The 21683-nt window shown below is 42.1% G+C and overlaps 1 protein-coding gene across 2 annotated transcripts; it reads right to left on the reverse strand.

The window, feature by feature from the left end:
• Positions 1-5336: 5336 nt before the first annotated feature.
• Positions 5337-20647, reverse strand: Ublcp1 (ubiquitin-like domain containing CTD phosphatase 1). Of its 2 annotated transcripts, none has more exon segments than NM_001394310.1 (11): positions 5337-6419; positions 7861-7988; positions 9634-9750; positions 12329-12427; positions 12913-12950; positions 14868-14966; positions 16243-16328; positions 16437-16522; positions 16872-16963; positions 17659-17855; positions 20577-20647. In NM_001394310.1, coding segments are annotated over 10 exon segments (927 nt in total). In that variant the 5' UTR covers positions 17813-17855; positions 20577-20647; the 3' UTR covers positions 5337-6391.
• Between the last annotated feature and the right edge of the window lie 1036 nt (positions 20648-21683).

Here is a 21683-nt window from a genome sequence, read left to right on the forward strand (position 1 = left end):
CTAAGTCTCACTCTTGATCATTGGAAAGACGTCCACGACCGGGCACACAACCAGTCCGTCGAGGTTAAAAAAAAAAAGAAAAATGACAGACTCTCTACACATCCGAGTGGCCCACTTTCGGAGCGGGATGGCCAGTGAATGACACATTTAATAAGATCATTATTTTACAGGTTAAAGATTGGGTCGTCCACGGACATCCTGACCAGGTTTCTTATATTATCACTTGAGAGAGTCTCGCCTTAACCCCCCCCCCGGGCGGAACCCTTCGTGGACCCGAATTGGCCTCCCCTCAACCCCCAGTCTGTCCCCTCGGCCCCGCCCGGTCCGCCGGCCACGTCTTCCTCTCTCTACCTTTGTGAAATCAGAGCCTTCTAAGAAACCTGTCCTCCCGGCAGACCCAAACTCCCCTCTCATAGATCTTCTCTCTGACAGGCCCGGCTAAAACGGAGGAGGCAGAGCCGCCGGCCAGATCAGTTGCCGGGCCACAGTCTGATAAGGGTTTCTCCCCTGTCGCAGGGAGATTGCACAATAAGCGCGAGGTGATGCCAGATACAACCTCCCAGGCTTTCCCACTTAGACAGGGAACCGGTGGCCAGACCCAACACAACCTAAATGCAACAATCCCTAAATGCAGTTCCAGAAAATTGGATGCCCTCTCCTGCCCGCCATTGTCTCCTACATGTACACAATGTATATATATACATACATACATACACACACACACACACACACATACATACATACATACATACATACATACATACAAGCAAATGGTCATACACACAAATATGAAGAAATCTTCCTATAAAGAAACATTTATAAACTACATCCTTTGGAAAATGTTGCAAGACTTTTCAAATTGTGCACTGTCCTCCTCTGGCCATTTAAACTTATTTTCTTTATATTTGCTTTGACTGAAATGTCATAAATCTTATAGTCAAGTATGCCCTGAAGGATTTGCTTGTCATGAAGCACCTTTCCGTCTATTTGTAAGAGATGCTGACTCCCGGGGACAACGGAGCCAGGATTAGGGGACACACTGGAGCTTTCATTAGAGCCTAGGGAGGAGGCGACAGGAACACCCAGGAGAAAGAACGCATCGCATGCATGATGCTCTGTGGATGGACCGCTTGTTCTCAGCTGCTCGTGTATGACCCATGGAGAGCAGTGCTCTGGCGACAGCATTTCCAGGGGGAGAATTAACAGGGCACTTCTTCCTGAATTTGCTTTGCCACATGATGCATGGCTGCGCCTATGGACACCTGATGTCAGGACTCTGGACAGAGAGAGGATAGCAGTCACAGATGGCGGTGAGACTTGGATACACTGAGCTTTCTGCTCTCCATATTGACTGACAGCGTGAGAAATATGGGAGGGCAGTATTTCCCGGGCATGTGCGTAGACACTTGCTCCTGGGGCAGGATCTCAACCTCTTGCTCCCACTGAATTCTTAGCGCCTCAGTCCATCATGATAGCTCAATAGTAATTGGGAAATTAAATAACAGAATGAAGAAATGCACTCTCCTCTGCTTACATTAAAAGGCTTTCATCTGAATACAATCTGTAGTCCCCAGACTGGTCGCAGCCTTTTACTTCTTAAAAAAATAAATAAATAAAAAATAAAAATAAAATACACACACACACACACACACACACACACACATAATCGATCAAACCAGAAGCCTTACACATGCTGGTCAAGGACGCCACACCTGATCTAAACCCCAGCTGACCTGCGTGTGCTCTTGGAAGGCATCACGGTAAGCCACTCTCTCTGGCTTCCTGCTCTGACAGTGTGAAATTTTCGGGCATAGTCTTATCACTGCTGGCCACGGTAGTTGGATAGAATCAGGAAGAGCTCTCCGAGGACTGCACCCATGGACTTTCAGGCTCTCTCTCAAACTGTGAATTAAATAAACCTCTTAACAAACTGCCTGTCTCAGGGCCCCAGCTTTACCTCTAATGCTGTGGTTAAGCATCGTGACAAAAGCAATTTTAAGGAAGAGACGGTTTATCCGGCCACAGTTCCAGGTTATAACTCACCATCCTGGGGAAACCAATACGGGAACGTGAAGCAGCTGCTCTCACTCAGTCAAGAGCAGAGAGACAGTGAATACACACATGCTTCTCATGCTCAGCCCACACCCGCAACTCCCACCACACACATAACTGTTCCAGGACTGAACGCCAGGGAATGATGTCATGTGGGTCTCCCTACATCAATCAACTGTGAACAACCCCATGTCACACAAGCCTACAGGCCAACCTCATCAGGACGGTCCCTCGCTGAGACTCTTCCCAGATGACTCTAGAGTGTATCAAGTTGGTAAATAAAACTACAGGGATGGAGAAATGGCTCGTAGACAAGAACACACACTGCTCTTGCAGAAGACTCCTATTTGGTTCCTAACACCCATGTCAGGCAGATCACAATTCCAAGGAACTCCAATGGCAAGGAATCAGACGCCTTCCCCAGCCATCTGCACTGTAATGCACACACCTTCACGCATACCCGTGCACATTAAAGTGGAACACATTTTAAGCTTCTTAGAAAACCAAGGTGCTACTATTTGCAAGGTATGTGTCTAATCAACTTCTTTCCTTTTAAAAGTACACTCTTAGTGATGAGAATTCCGGGACTAATAGAGCTTGTATAGGGATATAGGCCAGGGGTTAAGTGAGGCCCATTGTTCCCGCCAGAGCACTAGAAAAATATAAAGAATGGCACAGCTCACTTACAGACATGTGGCTTAAACTGCACGAACACCTGACCTCATGCCAGCCTTTGTTCAAAATCACTTGAGCCTCTGTTGCCCCGTTTAATCTTTGCCACAGTCAACGAGAAAAGCAGAATGCTTTTCTTTTTGGTGCTCTGTAAGGAGGAAAGACAAGTGCATGGCTGAGGTCACTTGCCCAAGGACCTCCTGTTGGTAAAGAGGGCCCTCTTTCTGACTCAACACTTGCACTTTCTTCTCAAAGCCGTAGAGGGGAAAGCACAGCCAGAAACAGAGACCCCAGAATGGGCTAACATCACATATTCATGACAAAATGAGGAGGAAGAGGAGTAAATGGTAGAAGAGGTGAGGGGAAGAGGAAGAACTATTATTGAAAGGCTTTTAGGTGTTGTGAGTTTTGCTGTTGTCTTGCTGGAGGAGTCTTGCTATTACCATATTCTACAGAGGACATCACTCTCATTTCCAGACATGCACGTCTAGCTTAAAGGTCTGAGAGTGGCCTGTCCTTTCTCTTCTAATGTACTGTTCTGTCCCAAGTCTTAGATCAATCAGAGAATCTCCAAGGAGTTTTCTTCAAGCTCAAAACACTTGAAAGTCCAAGACCCAGTTTCCCCAAAACTATTCTGAAAATTAGATCCTTATATAAACAGCTAAGCGTTTACTCTCCAAGGCACCTCTGAAGGCCTGATGCACAAGTGTTTTAGTGGAAACTTGTATTATAACATTCTGTATCGTGAGACAGTTCCGTTGAAGACTTGGAGGAGAAAATTCCCCACAGACTTATTCACACCTCATGATTGTGCAAGTCAAGTGTTCTGTCGCCGTGGCAAAGTACCTGAGGTAAACAACTTAGAAGAAGAAAGTTTAAACTGGAGGTGTCAGTGAATGGTCAGTTGACTGTGCTGCCTTTCAGTATTTGACAAAGATATGGTGGAGAACACTGGTTACCTGTGTAGGCAGGAGGCAGATTTCGTGTCTACAGCAAAACCCTGCTGCTGTGTCTAACAACCTCTGGATCTATTTATTAGGTCAGGACCCTTGGAGTCCAATTGCTTTCCCAAGGCCCCGCCTCTGAGCACTGGGGTCCAAGTCTTCAACACATGAGCTTTTGGGAGAAAGTTTTGAGAATAGTATTTTTATTAGTATTTACAACTAAACGATACTGAGCATTTTTGCATATTTTCTAGTCTCTTGCTCTGTGTAGGTCTATCACCTCAGAAGACAACTAGTTCACTTTCCGTAGTGGAACATGCTTCAGTTGCTTGCTACTCCCCTGCTCACTTGCCTCTGGGGCTGAATGCTACCACAGACACAAATAATTCAATATTCCAGTGTTTGCTAACGCAAACCCAAAGGGCTCCTGGATCTCACTCTCTGAACGTACAGTTTCATTGATGTTATGTAGTCATTAGACTAAATGTATTCCAATATCAGTTATTTTAATCTTGGAATTATGCCTGGTAGAAGTGAGTTTTGCCTCTGAACTGTCAACTGTGTGCCACAGAGGTAAGTCTTGAAAGTTAAAAGGTAAAAAGGGATAGACCTTGGATTAATCACACAAAGCACAGGATCCCAAACAGCCTCGGTGGTTGGGGACATACTGGCTAGCAAACTTTGGTTTGAGTGCCACCTACTGGTAGGAAAGTTAAAAAAAACACACCTGGCTAAGTGTAGTTTAACTTTTATTAAGAATGTATTTGTTCTTTCCTGACCTATGTTAATAACTTATCTTTCATGTTCAGCTCCCTTTAAAGTATGAAGCCCTTTTCTATTACTATGTGGAACAATAAACAGTCATCACACAAGGAAAATGAAGTGAATCTTAAATACTTTTAAAAACTTCTTGGTCTAAGGCTGGGGAGGAGGCAGGGCCTGAGGACCTGTGTCCAGATCACTGGCACTCATGAACGAGCCAGCACGGGAGCTGGCTCACTGCGTAGTGCTTGCCATCTGAGTACTGAGGACGAGCGTTTGGATCTCTAGTACCTACACACAAGACAGAGGCCAAGTCTGTAATCCCAGCACTCAGGGCAGGGAGATGGGGACTCCTGCTGTAACCTGGCTTAGGTTTACTCTACCTAGTTCGTCAAGAGACCCTGCTTCAAGTTAAGTGGAGAGCTATGGCAGAAAATGTCCAATGTCAACCTCTAGCCTCCATGTGCACCCACACATTCCATATCACATCCACATCCACATGAGGAAAAAGCCAAACACCACAAAAGGAGCCTAGAATCCCTGCACAGGGGAGGCGGACAGGCAGATCCTGCCGTACCAGGAAGAGATAACTGAAAAGGACAAAGGCACACGCAAACATGAGTAAAAACGCAAACATTCTACTGGCCCTTAATTGTTTTTAAAAAATGCCCAGATGTTTAAGAAACATTTAATAAATTATTTTCATTAAGCATGTTACCTAGCTGCTAAAACCATTTTGAATGTATAAGGACATACACAGAACAGCACACTTATTTGTTTGTCATCATTGCAGCAGCTGGCCTCCAGCTGATTCTTTCTGCCTCTGCATTTAATTTTCAGAGTCCTTGCCTGAACATGGTTGGTGAATTGACAAAATATTTGAGACATTATAAAACAGATAACCAATGTTTTAAGAAAAGATATTTATTATTTACACCACTGAAATAGTCCCATAAGAACAATGTACACCATGTTCATTTAAAAGGAGCAATTCCCTTCAATGCAAGAACTGTATAAAGCAATACTGTCAACATAAAACAATAGTCACATTACATATTTGCACAAGGCTTAAGCATTGCAAGTAACAGATCTTTTTACTCTCATGGCTAGATGTTTGGTGTTAGCAGTTACAATGACACTAGGTGGAGTAGGCAGAAATGCTATCCATGCTTCTGAGAGTGGAGTTGGTGACGGTGCCTTTTTACTACTGTGGTAAGCTGTGCTCAGGACTACAGTGTAGGCAGAAAGGCTTTTTCTACTTAGCCACCAAAAAGAAACATATTCTTGTCCTGCAGTGTTACTTCAGTCTGCTTGTTACCCTGTCATCTAGGGCACAGCCATATCACACAGATGTTCTTCATTCTTAAAGAACACTGACAACTCCAGCTTCAAGATCTTCCTGGAAGACTGCAGTAGAGAAACTCTGACAAGGAGACAACTCTTGGGAGTTTTCAGCATAACAAACCAGGTCATTACTTAAAAGCTGGTCTGGGATTTTTGGTTTTGCTTTTGGTTTTAAGGGGGAGAACACTAGCTAGTTGAAGATAGATTTGGTCTCAGACTCAGGCAGCGGATTATACAAGGAGACAAAAGCATAAAAGCATAAGACAAAACTCATTTCCAAAGTCACAGGATGACACTGGTAGGTATATTTTCTCCACTTTTCATTTTCCTTTCTTTTTTGCATGTTTAGAGGGTTTGGGAAACACCTCAATAATTAATGCCCAAAAACATTTCTTCAGGAGTAAATTAACACAGAGGGAAGAGAACTTTTTGTTTTGTTTTTTAGCACTTTGTTATGATCTTCAAAAAAATACAAAATTAAATTTACAAAGCATTGGAAGACCACAGCTAGGCAACCTGGCATCTGCTTCAGTGTCCAGCACAAACATGGTAATGCCTAGCAAAGAAAAAAAGGTCCATGGACCTCAAGGACCTTCAACTGTGAGTGTAACTGGTAACTACTGTCCTTGCTTCTTAGATAGATACCTGCAAGGAAAGAAATAAACTCATCAAAACGGAATCAGACGAAGCTCAGGAACGCAATCTACTTCTCCTGTCAAAGGACTTACTTCAGTGAGGACCTTTCAAAATGATATCGTTAGTAATTACTAGACATTGCTGAGTGTTATGTTCCTTGCAGTATTTCTCAGGCACGAAGGTTAAGGAGTTGCCAACTCAGGCTGCTCAGTTCACAATCAGCCTTTTAGAGGATGCAAACATCAGTTACCACATCATACTGCCTACTTACTAACATTAAATAGAATGGTGATTTCTAATTAACTCAGACTTCATTTAAAGATCTTATTTTTTTCCTGCAGTGAAATAAAAGATACTAGCGGGGGGACATACATATATGCACACACCCCACACATAAAATATATTAACCAAACAAAGGACTCTAGTAAAAAACAGAGAAGGCTGTAGTGAGAGGCACAGTGGCTGTACAGCATGCGTATGGCTAGGCTCAATGCCCAGCACTAGAGAAAGAAATGACTGTGTCACTCCTTACCAACTCATCAATAATCCTTATATTATTTAACAGGATTCACTACTAAGTTAAAACTTCTCACACTTAGAAGCTACCACCATCACTAGCAGTGTGGAGACAAAAGCAGGAAACAGATGAGTCTCATGGTGAAAGCTGCTCTCTGTGTGGCGGGGGCCAAGTATCGCTCGCCTGCATGACTCATACACCATTCATTATACACTACCAAGAAGCCCTGTATCAAAGTAATGTGGGAGCCAGAAGTGGGAGCTGAGGAAGCAAAGTGCCCACTGGCAGCTTTTTCTGGAGATTACACTGGGACCAAACTAATATAGGTCTGATTTCAAAGCACAACCCTCCCATGTCTACAGGTTTTCTTGGCTTCATCATTTAGATGTTGACTATAATTTATATTGGACTTCTCCATGGCTATATTAGAAAAAGAAGACCAGAAGATTCTACACCAATATGGTAATCTTTAGAAAGAAAAGTCATAAGGTTCTGTTTTCTATTTCTGCTGCTATACACAGAAGTTTCTTGAGTTTTAAACACTGTCATCCAGACACAATTTACAGTGTGATAATATTGGTCAACTTCTAGTCAGTCCCATGTGCTGGCATGTGTTTGAAATTCCAGCAGCTGGGAGGCTGAGGCAGGACTACAAATTTGAAGCCAGCATAGGCCACACAGAGACCTTGCCTTAAAGAATCATGATGGGAGGAGTAGGGAATTCTCAAGTTCCTACTACTGGAATACCAAAGACCTGAAGGAATGCGGGTTTATGAACAAATTAAAGGTTAAAAGAAATAGCTTTGAGGGGACTCCAAAAAAACAGTTCCACACCTTCCACACCTTATATAAAACATTAAGAGCACAGTTTGGCATTGCCAGAGTGTTTTTACTCATTGGTATCAAGAGGAAAGTGATGCAGTCAGCATTTACCGTTCCCAGTACTTGTGATTCAGCTCCAGGAAGTCATCAAGCTTGGCTATCTCCTTGAGGTACTGAGTGAGCTTCACCAGTTCCTTGTCTTTATCACGATTTAGATGAGCTTTCATGAAAGGCCGTATCTGTCAGAAAATGAACAAAGTTCACCAAACTTCATCTTGTGGCAAGAAAGTTAACAAAAGCCTGTGCTACTCCACCATTTCAGTCAGTTACTGAGGCTAACATACCAGTGCAAGTGACTTTCACACCACCTAAGTTTCTAAGAAGTCATGGGTGTTATTTAAGCTCTTCTACCTACCTATTCTACCTCAGCCTAACTGACAGCATGGCCTCTCCCAGCCCGGGGTCTGCAATGCTGCTCACCCTTGGTTTCTTTCTGACATTTGCGTGCTCTCTGCTAACTCATTTCATTGACTCTGTCCACTGTGAACAGAGCCAGCCGAGATTCGAGCTTGGCCCAAGCACAGCAGGACTATCCTTATCGGAGCACTCCCGCATGAGCTTTCTATCCTTGTCTCTGTATATACTGTGTGCCTGTGCACATCCTCTGTACACGCAGAGGACACTTCCAGAAGTCAGCTCCCCCTCCACCATGTGGGTCCTGTGGAGGGAGCTGCCATCATGTAAGCCCCATTCCTCACTTCTATACAGCTGGGATTATTATACAGTCATACCAGTTTTCTGCTACATTTTGCCATAAACATTTCACTTAGCCATTTATTTATAAAGACCAGTTTCCATAAAAAGGGCAATCAGTTATGTTCTCCCAAATTGTAAGATTGATAGATTTTATATTATTAATACTTCATTTAAAAGAATTACTTCAAACTATAAAAGTCAGGAAAGCAAACAGAAGTGAGAGGCTCAATCTTGACTACAATTTTGAATTATTTAATTTGACACACTTCTGAATGATTTCCCTAATTGCTTTTCTTTTCTTAAGATCAGTTCAGACATGTTTATACAACTTAACATAGCCTATCACATTTTACTTTTAATTTTAAATAAAACGTTTGGGGGGTTTGCTTCAGAGTGTGAGAAGACAGAAGACAGAGTACAGAGTGAGCACTCTTGCTTCTCGTCCAAGCCAACAGGCTACATCTGCAGGGATAAACCCCAGGCTTGCGTCACCACTCCTGACACACTCACAATGCACTAACACCAACTCAATAATTTATAAAGGCTTACGGACATACTTTGTACACGTTCCCATCCCTTTCTGTACTTAGAACCTAACTGGCTACATACATAGTCCAGGTCAGAGAAAAAACACCTTAGCACCAGGATTTCCAGTTCACATGGAGACATCCTCGTTGCTGTCACAGAGCACCTCTGTGCTACACGAGGCAGCTACGTTAGCAGCATTAGAAGCATTCAGGCTCTAGCGTTCTACACCGCAGGATACAAGACTCGAGTTCCTACAGATTTCATGTGACCTGTGCTCAGATTATCACTGACCAGGAGCCACGTCACAGAGTAGTCCAAACTCTGTCAAACACCCATTACATACATGACTTTGAGCAAGTCTTGACTTTTCATCCTAGAATAAAAATCACAGAATATTCTCTATATACACCTAAGCCTCATGGGATAGCCTGCTGCTCCCAGGCCACAAACCACATGTTCCTGTATTAAATACTATAGGCAACTGTAGCACAACTGAAGACAATGATAATACTAGTCCACTCTTAAGTGGAAGATCATCTAAAATTTCAGGGCACACCACGGTTCAGGCTACATGAGCTTAAACAAGTAAAACTTCCTTACCTTCAGTCCATTTTGTGGGTTCATTAGAAAATTTCTTCCTATGTCATCAAACATAATGGTGTTTTTTTTGCTGTAGAATTCAGAAAACTTTCCCCAAATGACACCAAGAGGCTTCACCTTAAAATAAAGGTTTGTATTTATCTCAGAACGTATTAACAGTTCACCCCATCCTAAAAGGAAAGCAAGGTCCTTCCTACCTGTGGGGCTGCTAATCACCAAGCACCATGTGAGCCTCGAATGTTCACCATTTGGTGCACGTCCAACTCACCCAACCCAACCACGACACTTTACATATTTCCACATGAACACTCGGGGCAAAAAGAGTAGGTACTTCCTGGACTGATCAACAGCCACCTCTCTCAAGACCGTCAGACTAGAACATCTTAGTGAGGACAACTACACAGGCTCTGCAGTTAATGCTTTTGACATCTAATGCTAAATAACCCCGTGGCTTCTGTCTGTAGTGTCTCTTCTGTTTTGTCACTTGAGTCTCGCTCTGCAGCCCAGGTTGGCCTTGAACTCATATTCCTCTAGCCTCAGGCTCCTGAGCACTGGAACACAAGTGGTTACCACTGTGCCCAGCTGATTTTTGTCACTGACAACTGGTGCCTGATTTCCAGGGCATTTGATCCATCAACTTCAAAAGCACCAGAATTTTAATTCTTGGTTTTGTTTCAGGACTACAAAGGTCTCTATACAGACATATCTGCCAACATTCACAGTTTCTCAAAGTCTAACACAACGAAAAACGCTTCTCTATAACAAGGTCACTAGCCTGCATGAAATTAAGGAGTATCTAGGATGGTGGTTCTCAACCTTCCTAATGTCATGACCCTTTAATGCAGTTCCTCATGTCATGGTGACCCCAACCATACAATTATTTTCACTGCTACTTCCTAACTGTGATTTTGCTACTGTTATGTGCTATAATATAAATATCTGTGTTTTATGAGTCTTAGGTGACCCCTGTGAAAGGGTCTTTCAGTCCTCAAAGGGGTTTCAACCTCCTAGGTTGAGCACTGCAGTCCTAGGAAGACAAGTTCACTAACTATAAACCTGACTTTATTTTGAAGAATAAATACACATGAATAAAACATTGAGAAAATGCCTTAAATACATTTTTAAAAAGTGATTCTTAGTGGCAGGAATCCCACTCAGTGACATGAGGACTAGGCAGCAAGGACAGAAATGCTGTCCTCGGGGCCTCCGTTCCTGCTTGGCCTAACATGACATTTTCTTCTCTACAAATTACTATTTTAATTTTGCTAAACATTTTTTCACCTAAATTATTTGCTATTTGTTTATTCTCAAAACAGAACTGCCCAATTCCTGAGACAAGAATATAGGAACACAGTAAGCCAGAACCTAGGGGTTTGTAGGGAACTTGTCTCAGGATGTTCCATGGCAAGACTGCTCAAAGACACCAGGACTGAACAAGACGAAACCCCACATCTGCTTGGAAATTAAGTCTGGCACACCTGTTCCCCCCAAACATGGACTACCTTTTAAAAGTTAGAACCCTAATATTATATTGCTGACCATAGAATAATCTGAAAATACAGAAAGGCACAAAGGAAGTTTCCAAATCAGGTACTAGACAGTCTGATTTATTTACCTCCAGGCTTGTTTTCTGTTTTGTTTTGTTTTTTAAATAAAAAAACTGGCTCAGGAAATTCACCAAGCTGAAAGGACTACTACAAAAGAAAGGCTAAGAACCATTCTCACTGGCCTGCCGACGCCATGTAGATACTCCTACTTGAGTCCTTAACTATTCTACTACATCAGTGGAGTAAGCGGATTGCAGCCCACTGTACCAGTCCCAGCTCTCATTCCTAGCCAAGGGCAGTTAGCTGTCCTTTGATGCCCCACGATTACAACCCTGCTGTACTTAGCAGTTCCTGAGCTCTGTAACACTTGTATGCAGTAGGTCGTAATTCTACTTCTCCCCTAGTGTGTGCACTGAGCAAGTCCTCACGTGTTTAGATGACTCTCTTCTCTTTTTACCACTGACAGCACCCTAGACAGCTCCAACATGCTAACCTCTCTCCATTCCTAGGCTGTTTTCATAAGACATGGATCTCTCTAACCACGCCTGCGGCAGGGTCTCGTAGAAGCAGTCACTTGAGGAGTAAACCGTGTTACATTTAGTCATTTTTTAAAGCCCGATCCTGCTGCTATTTTCTAGGGTAACATGTACGACCTGACCCTGTATTATTAGCATTAGCTTCTTCTAGAGAACAGTGAGTACAGTTTGCTTTGTTTCCAGCATGTTTCTTGTTAATAGTCAGTGTTTTTCTCACCTACCTTGTCTGCCATTTTCACAGCCTTGACACAGTTCCTTTCTTGATGGTCCTTCAATACCCTTAAGTGCATCATTGTAGTTCATGTATTAATTTTTTAAAATTAATTAATTTAATTTAATTTTTTGAGATAGGGTCTCATTATATATAGCCCTCACTAGCCTGGAATTCACTATGTAGATCACACTTAGCCTTGACCTCAGAAAGATCTGCCTGCCTCCTAACTGTTCCAAATCTTAAATACGAGGTTTCTGTCAACATTCAACTGTCATTTTACTACTTGTTCAGATGAAATTCTAAATTCTTTCTAGGTTTTTTTCTGTCAGACTCTATACAGAAAGTGTCCTATCTAAAAATACTGTTATCGTTCCCACCAGTGAGTCCCAGGTTCTTACGTCAATGAGCCCCCTCCGTGGTGTGTGCACAGTTATCATGGCGGCACTGTCTAGCATGAAGGTAATCTTATAGTTGGCATTAGTGCTCACTCCCAGCTCCTGTAACACAAACGGTCATAAAGTTAAAATACAAATGTGGGAATTCCAGACTTTCTAGACATTCTATCTGCAAAATTCTCAAAATGTCAATTTTCTACAGCGATGTACTGAGATACATTTTGCTACACGACAGCAAAGCGTTTGCTCTGCTGAACTGTGTCAGTGAGTAAAGCAGAAGTGGATTCACTAACTGACCATTTAGATATGAATCACCTCTTCAGTATCACACTAGAGCAAAGGGCAAAGCAAACATTGGAGTATAAGGGCAATACAAGGGGGCTTAGCTTTTTCTTGAAAACAGCTTAGACATTCAGATCAATCCACCATTAAGCAGGCTCACACACACCTCTACTCCCAATATTGATTGGCATTCTGTATCTACTAAAAGACAGCCAATAAAAGTGAAATTGATTTCAGTCCTAGAACCTCTGATCTCTCAAATGTGAATTCAAAACATGGTGAAATGGCTTGTTTCTAACACTTACTTTCATTTTAGCTTCAATCCACTTCATATTTGTTGCAGCTAAAACATGAGGAATAATACAATACATATGAAAAGTTTTGAGTTTCATTTTTTAAAAAAATTTTTGTTCTGAATAAATAAGCTTTCTATGCGAGATAACAATTTTAAAAACAGTCCCTAAAAACTTACTTTAGTGCTTCTTCTAAAAAGTATAAAACTTAAACCACTTTTATTATTAGACAGAGGTGGCCATTACACTAAAACCCAGGCTCCTTTTAAATCAGCCCTGCCACTATTTCTTCATTCCAAAATAAGTCTGAGATGAATGAATCCTAACTTTCTCTGGCAGCAGATCCAGGCAGTGCATAAGCATATGTAGTACCAATGTTCACATATAAAGTGTGGAAGACCAGCCAGGACTAATGACTGTATGCGCTTTGTCAGGCTTCCAAATTAATCTCATTAAGCCCCGCACCTTACAAGAACCAGAGACAAATGTATAAAGACCCTCTACACTACATGCCTGCTCCAATAGACTCTGACTGACAGTCACTGACAGAAAATCCAGTCTTCATCTTTGCATGCTCTCCTCGTCTCTTGCACTTTACATACAGAATTGGTCAGTAAAACTGTAAGTTTATAGAGTGTTCTATTTACAATACAAACATTAGTAAGAAAAAGTTAGCTTAGAACCTGTTCTACACGTAATTTCCAGATGAAAAACAAGGAGACACATAAAGTAAATAACTGCTCACTGTGAGGTAATCACTGTATGTGAGCAATGGCGCAAGTTACCATCCAGGACACCTAGTCTGACAACCCATCTAAAACACAGGTCAAGTTACTACTTCAAAGTGAAGAACACGAGGTTCACACAGATGAAATGTCCTCCCTGATATCACAAAGGACACGATTAATATCCTAGTATTTAGCTTCAAAGTAAAATCTTTCAATCTACAACAATAGGATAATTTACCAATAACATTTTTAAATATATGCTATAAAGGTTGTCTAAATGTCTAAGTCAAACTTAGTAACTGACTTTGTCATGTCAAAATGCTCAAAAAAAAAAAAAAAATGCTTCAGTGAGCTCTCTTCTCCCAAACTGAACAATGAAATCAGCACACTTTGATCATGTTTTTAATCCAAACAGGTGTGAGCTCAGTGTCAATGAACATGGGAAACATTCTGAGTTACAAGGAGAGTACAAAGGAAGCTTACAGACTCCACTGTCTGGCTTCTCATCAGATGCCTACTACACACTTTTACAATTGATGGGATCTTATTTCATTCAGGGCAACTCTCTGAGCAGGAAACTGCCAAGAAGTAACTGCAAATGTCTGCAGGGGTGGGGTGTCAATCAGTGCACTGCTTCATTTACCAGGGAATAGGACGAAAACTGCCACCCAGACCAAAGCATGGCCTTAGCAATACTTAAGTCTCTACTCTGCAGCAAACGCATGGTCTATTGTGGGTCTGCATGTCACTGAATGGCCAGACCTCAACTTCTGAAGCCTTCTGCTTCTGCTGTGTATTAATTTTTCCTGAAGCAATTCATTTCTTCATTTCTGTCCATCACTAAGATTTGTTGTTAAAGAGAATGTTTGTCTCCAAATAGTTGGAAACTAGAGTAAGAAAGGAAAGGAAGCATTAAAGATTAAGGGCTTGAAATATAGCACAGGGCACTGTCTAGTGTATGCAGAAAGCACCAGTTCAATCCTCAACTGCAAAAACAAATAACTACTTTTATTCTTAACACCATAGCCTACTCTTATCCTATATTCACGTACCACAATGTTATTAAGCAAACATACATGTACTTCATATAATAACCTAAGAAAGTCAAATATCATTTTAGAAATTTACTTAAAAAAAACTTTTTTTAAACAAGTCTTTTTAAGTCATGCTTTACACAGTAGAATAATATAAGTAACCACCTTATTTCCATGGAAATCTAATAAAAAAAATTAAGCTTACACCAAATAACAATGTCATAATCTTCATATGCAGATGTTAGAAATTCATGAAGATATGGCCTCATTAACTCTACCCCAGTCTCTGCACAAGACCTATGATCTAAAAAAAAAAAAAGTGGATCATAAAAACATTATTAGTTTATTATCAGGGACAAGTACTGGGTATAAAAAGTAGTCTATGAGATACAAGACACACAACTACAAGTCACATGAGACTAAAAGACACTGAGCACAGGTAGATGTTTTACAAAACACAGAATGTAATGCCTGTGAACTGCAGCGTCATGGACCATTTCTATATAATGTGCAAAAAAGCAACGCTGAAAATTCAGGCTTACATGATCTGCTGTCCACTTTCTTACCTAATCTGAATATCATTTACAGTAATGATCACTAAGGCCCCATACTCACATACTCATCATCTTGAGGAAATCGACTTCACTGCACAACAACAGTTGATTAATTCTTAAACAAAGTGCACATTAAGTTACAAAACATTTAATGTTTAGGGTTACAAGCAAGAAAATTCTAGTAGCAGAAATTATGTGTTGTCAAGGCAAGATAAAATGAATGCCTTTCTTTTTCAATTGAAATCAGTAATTTTAAATTTAAGAAAGGTGTCTGAATATAAACAAAAAACAAGGGTTAAATATAAAACACAACACTATTCTTAAAATAGTCCTCATAAAAGTGTTAGTCAGGATTGAGTTGGTTAAATTAGGATAAATCCTTATTCTGTGTCCCAACAAATACCTATGTGTACATACGAATATTTTTAGGTGACTTAGTTAGGGTTTCTATTGCTGTGATAAAAGACCATAACCAAAAAGCTCTTACAACTCTCAGGTCCCAGTCCTTCATGGAGAGAAGTCAGAATAGGAATTCAAGGCAGGAAGTATAGCAGAAGCCATGGAAGATTGGCACTTACTGCCTTGCTCCCATGGCTTAGTTAGCCTGCCTTCTTTGAGCACCCAGGAAAACCAGCCTAGGGGAGGCACCACCCGAAGTGAGCACCCCACCCCCCAACCACAATGATATGGAGACATTTTCTTTGTTAAGATTTCTTCTTCCCAGACAGCCTTGGCTTGAGTCAAGTTGGCATAAAAACTAGCCAGCAGCACCGCATGCCATTTAATTCATAGCAATAATGAAAAGGGAGATACATACAAACATACTTCTTAAAAGACATCAAAATATTAAATGTGGTCATTTTTTGTTCTTAAAATTACCTTAAATTTTAGGTAATGCCTCCTTTTGTGTATCTGTATTTCCTAAATTGTAACAATAAAGGAAGCTTTAAGTACACACTGAGTTGTTGGGGGGTGGGGGGTTGAAAGTATTAGGTAAAGGACAGCTGAGCGCCTTAACTGACTCACCAAATAGCGTATAATCAACATCCAGCACCAGAAGCTTCTTCCCTTCCCTGGGAGGGTTCAGCACTTCCACCTTGTACTCCTTGACCCTGCGAGAGATCTTCAATAGGTTTTCTTCCCTAAGAGAAATGGTAAAGCCAGATGAAAAGCCCCTTTTTCCCCATGTGACGATGTCTTTGAAGGCCAAAAGCACTTACCTATTTTCTACTTCAACTACTTCATCTTCAATGTCAAAATCATTGATGACATCATCATTGTCAGGGGGAGGACATAAGACATCTTCCTATTAAGACAGGAAAGTTGTGTTTCAGCATAACAAACAAATATCGGTAATTTAAGCTCTCAAGCACACATGGTGGAGAAATCCCACTGCTAACTACTTGTTCTGTATGTCCCCTGGGCAGATCTGCCATGTTACATTTTGCTGCATTGGTTACATTATACTTATGACTAACTACATACTAACATATCCCACTAGTTAGTTCTGCTGAGTTAATACCACGGTCATCGTGCAGTTATTTTTCACTGATCATTAGATGGAAATTTTTACCACAATTTAAACTATGCCATAATAGTACTGTGCACATCATAACACCTCCAAAGGACATATGGTAACAAAAGTAAACATTTACCAAGCTCTCCTCACGAGTTCCCATCATCATGATTTTAGTATTTGGTTTCAGTTTGAGAGCTCCAAGCTTAACATCATTTTCTGCAGGTTTGCCTACAATACAAGCAAATGACTGTTTTCTCACTAAAGTTCAGGTGCTGGTTCACTGTTCCGTTACATAAAAGCCACACATTACAGGTCTGGTAGTCTGAGGTTTCTTTTGTTTTTTCTTACATTGAAAAAGAAAAAAAATGCTACTACTCAGTATGTATCTAGCACAGTAAGTCACAAGTCATACAGGGGCTGGGTTCCTGAGTCCCATCTGGCCTGTTAGTGTACTAACTAAGCAAAAGCAACTCGTGCCTATGCCCAAGTTAAAGAAAGCGCTGTCCCAGAAGCCCCAAAGCCAGAGACTACACCACAGATTCTCTATTACCCCAAACTCACCTGTCAGAGACCTAAAAGATACAAGTAAGTTAGCAAGGAACACTGTCAATAAAATAGTCTCCACTTCTCAAACAGGAGAGACAATCTGGGGAGGATATAAGGCGTAAGTCATAATGAAAGGTAAGGTGCAGATGCCAGAAATAAATAATTCATCTGGGATTTCTGTGTCAACGCCTTAACAAGTAAATACCAACTGTCAGGGGAACCAAAGCCATCAAAACAGTAGTGGTATTTTCAACTAAGTTCACTCTTCTTATCTGTACCACTTAAACGAGTTTAGGAAAATCAAGAGAAGTTATCTTTTTTTTTAAAACAGTCTATAATGGCGAATATCAGTGTGGAAACCATGAAGTGGCCATTACCTTTTACTTTGAGCCCTAGTAATTTCTGGCGCTCTGGGAGCACTCCTGTAAGGGTCTTGAGGAACTGCTTGAGATCCAGCACAGTGTCATCCTCTGAGAGCGTGGTCACCGAGTATTCCTGCCCACCCCATTTCACAATGATGGGGAGTGACATTCTTCAAGCATATGAAGCAGCGGCTTCCTGCCAGACAAAACACCTAAGAGACAGGCGCATGTGAATGAGGAAAGTAAAACTGACAGGTCAAACACAAACTTGTGTGTGCAGCCTGAACTCTGCTGTACAGTCTGATGGTGGAGATAACTGTGCCTCCTCAGGGAGAGGCTCCCACAATGCTCCACATTACAATTTTCCTACTTGTTTTGGCTTATAGTAATTTCCCACTTTTTCAGATTCTTCCTCATTCACCTAGAAAGGAACAATGAGCTACCTACCCCTCCTGCTGTTTGGTTGGGTTTCTGCTGGAGGCAAGTCCCTCACAACAGATATCCATGTTCAATTAATGTTACAGAGGCATTCATTAGAACCCAGAGCAAACCACCTGGGCTCAGACCCTAGATTTCCCATTTACTATTTAAGTATTTCGCTTAGCACGCACTTTTCCTCATCTGTAAAACAAAGGAATACTATTTGTATCGTGCATTCTTATGAAGAGTAAACTGGTTAACATTTCGAACTGACATAGTGCCTGGAAAACTCTCTGTACGCCTAAATAAGTAAACCTAAAGCTGACCATTTAGTACGCTTCTGGCAGCCCTAGATTGTATACCATTGTGTTAGACATTTTACAAACTAACCAGATGCACGAAGATAATCTCATGTGATAAAGGTGTCTGATAAGAACATCCCTCTTTGCCATTGAGGAAACAGTTACATAATCTACCCACATGCACATAACTGGTATCAGTTTCCTGACTAAACCTCACCACATCCCTTATGTGCATCCCTTATGACACAGTGGTCTAACTCAATCTACAGGAGTTAAAGCATCAAACTGTAGGGTTGTTTTTTTAATGTGCTCATATAGATCCAACCACAGAAATGTTACATGGCAGCTGCTATTCTCCCTAACAACTAACGCAGGCTGCTTGTCCCATAAAGCTGTCGACACTTACAAACTCTCTTCCTTCACAGGTCAGAGAACTGAGTTTCCTAATCTCAGGGCATTTTTGTGGAGCTTTCGAGCGCCTGATGAAGTATTTGATCGCATAATTCATGTAATCATCACAACCAACTTTGAGAGAAGGTAAATTTTAATTAACAATCTGTAAAGACTTAGGAAATCTGTTACTGTGCTTGGAAGAGTAACAAATCCATATTCACATTGGGTTACCCATTTCTCTTTAGAGTCACACTTAAGACTTACTCATACGTTAATGATATTCTACAGAAAATTAGGCTAACATTGCTAACTCAGGGCAACAATGCCATTTTAGACAGATTCTGTCCCAAGAAGTTTTATGACCTTCAATAAAAAGGTGTGTGGGTCAATTTGAAATAATTTACATGTCATTTTTCTGTAAGACACAGAAATGGGAATGGTTGTTCACAAGAGCTAAGCTAATCTGTGCTTTGATGGGCAGGGTAGTCTGGAGACCATGAGATGATTTTGACCAGTGGTTTCCAACCAAGAGCACTGACCTAATTTGATAAAAAACTTCTTGGAAGTATCATCAGAGGTAAAGGGAAGGGACCTCACATGTACATTATAATCATGTTCTACCATTTCTGAAGCATACTCTGGGCATGCTGTTCCTCTAGGCTCCATATTACCAGCTTTAGAAAGACCTGCCAATGGCATGGGCCCCATGCACTTTACAAAAGGGCACTACTCCCTAAAGAACTTATGCCACACACGGTTAACAAGTTGACAAATGCCCCAAAATTCTGGGCATAGATAGAAAACAAAGGTTCTACAAACCTTTACCGCTTTCGTTCTTAAACTTTTTTTTTTTTTTAATTTTTGGATCTCATTTCATCACTACTGAGAATCATGCGGGACAAAAAACCACGATCATTTTTATACTTTCTTTCTCATACAATTCTAATAGTTTATGACATCTGTACCACAAATGGGGCAATTATGGCAATCCAACTCAAAGAGGTCTCTTATGGGCTACATAATCAGCATATATTTAAATTGGAGCTCTGCCTAACACCCTGTGTTGGCTTTGCCTAAGTCAGTTCTTACCTCTGGCCCTCAGCCTCCTAAGCCCTAAGATGAGTCATTTCATATGTATGTGTTTTAATAAGCGATAACACCTGACAGCACTTTTATAAGCTCCGAGAAGATAGAAGAACTGTCGCTACTTCGTCAACTATCTTAATCTTCACAATCCTGGACTAACAAATGACCTCATTGGTTTAGACTAGAAACCTGCAAAATAAGTCACAGCGACTCGCCCCAACACCGCATAACTAAAAGCAGCTAACGGCGGCAATTTCAAAAGTAACAGTGTGAACTTCTCATCAAGCTTGCAAAAGTCAGTGTGCGGGTGTGGGCCCCGGGCCCTGGCACTGGCCAGCAGTAGCCGCGCGGGATGCAGCTGGGACTGGCCCGGGAGAGCATCCGAAGACAGGCAGAGAGACCCAGAAACAAGCTGCCTTGGACGACTTCGACAACCCGCGTGAGGGGAGGGCGAGACAGACCCTGCTAGAGGGAGGAATGAGGCCTGCGGACGCAGAACATTCTAGGATGTGGAAAGCCTTAGGATCAGGTGAGAAGGCCGGATGCGAAGGCGGCGGCCACGACCCGCAGCGCGCCGGGACAGGGGCCTCTGGGTGCCGGGCGGGACAGCTGCGGTCCCAGCCTACCCGGACCGCAGCGAAACAAACCACGGGACGCATGCAGTTCAGTGGCATCCCCCAGCCGCAGCGTCGCCTTCACAGGCAGGCGCGCCGGAGAATCTCGCGTCCTCACCTGGAGCGCGGCGGAACCAGCTACAGCGGACGAAAAAGCCGGCCGCAGCGGAACCTAAGGAGACCGGAAGTGAGAGGCGGGACCGGAACCGGCGGGAGGACCGGAAAGTGTGGTTGAGACCGGAAATGTGCTGTAGGGGACTAGGCGACAGCTTGTTTGGTTTCTCCTCAGATGTTGTGCCTGCGGGGAGCCCTGGCCGAGTGTTTTCCTGACTGTGGCCTCTGTGAAAGAGACCCCCTCCCGGTTCCTGGGTGGCCGCCGGCTGTTCTGCGCATGCTCCGAACTCGGATAGCCGCTTTGGCCCTGTGGCGTATTTTTCCGCCCGAGCCGAGCTAGTGGAGCCCTTGACTCATGTATGTGGCAGTGTCCTGTTCCGAATGAAGCCAACCTTTGAGAACTGAAGTGGACTTTTCTATAGACGCAAGGAGCCAGGAATATAATTTTGGGGCCTTGGGATTTTACCGCTCCAAATGTCTGTTTGACATCTGTGTTCCAGATCGGTGTATCGGGTCAGAACTCCACCCACTCGTGCCTCTTTTGCCTCTTTCTTAAATACAAGAAAACTAGTTCACTTTACAAAAGAATTTCATGCTTTAATAGTTCGAAAACACGGAGAGACCGAAGCCTCGATTTAAATTATAATTTGTCGAATTTTTCTTTTTAAACTGCCGCTGTCCTTTGTTCCCGTGAGCTAAAACGGGAAAAGGGGCTTTTAAAGGCAGGTCACAATTCATTTCTGTAGAATTTTTACAGCTGTATGAGGAACTGCTTCACTACCCCCTGTGCGTAATGATGAGCGGATTTTACAGAAACCAGAGCTAGCAGTTAATCATTTCATAACAGTTCTCCAGTTCTGGGGCAGGGACAAAGAGTCAGAGTTGCTAGGAACTTAACCTTTTAGAAATTTAGAATGGGTGCCTCACATAAAGTAGAGTTTTCCTTAGCCATCAAAGTAGTCTCCATCTGAACCCCTGTAGGTGGTTCAGGCTGTAATTCCAGCATTTGGGAGGCTGAGGCAGTAGGATAGTGCATAAGTTTAAAGCCAACCTGGGCATAGGGAACTCTAGTTCCAGTCCTGGGATACGGACTGAAATTCACTCTGACTCA

Source organism: Rattus norvegicus, chromosome 10, assembly GCF_021556685.1.
Source record: "Rattus norvegicus strain SHRSP/BbbUtx chromosome 10, alternate assembly SHRSP_T2T, whole genome shotgun sequence".
NCBI lineage: Eukaryota > Metazoa > Chordata > Mammalia > Rodentia > Muridae > Rattus > Rattus norvegicus.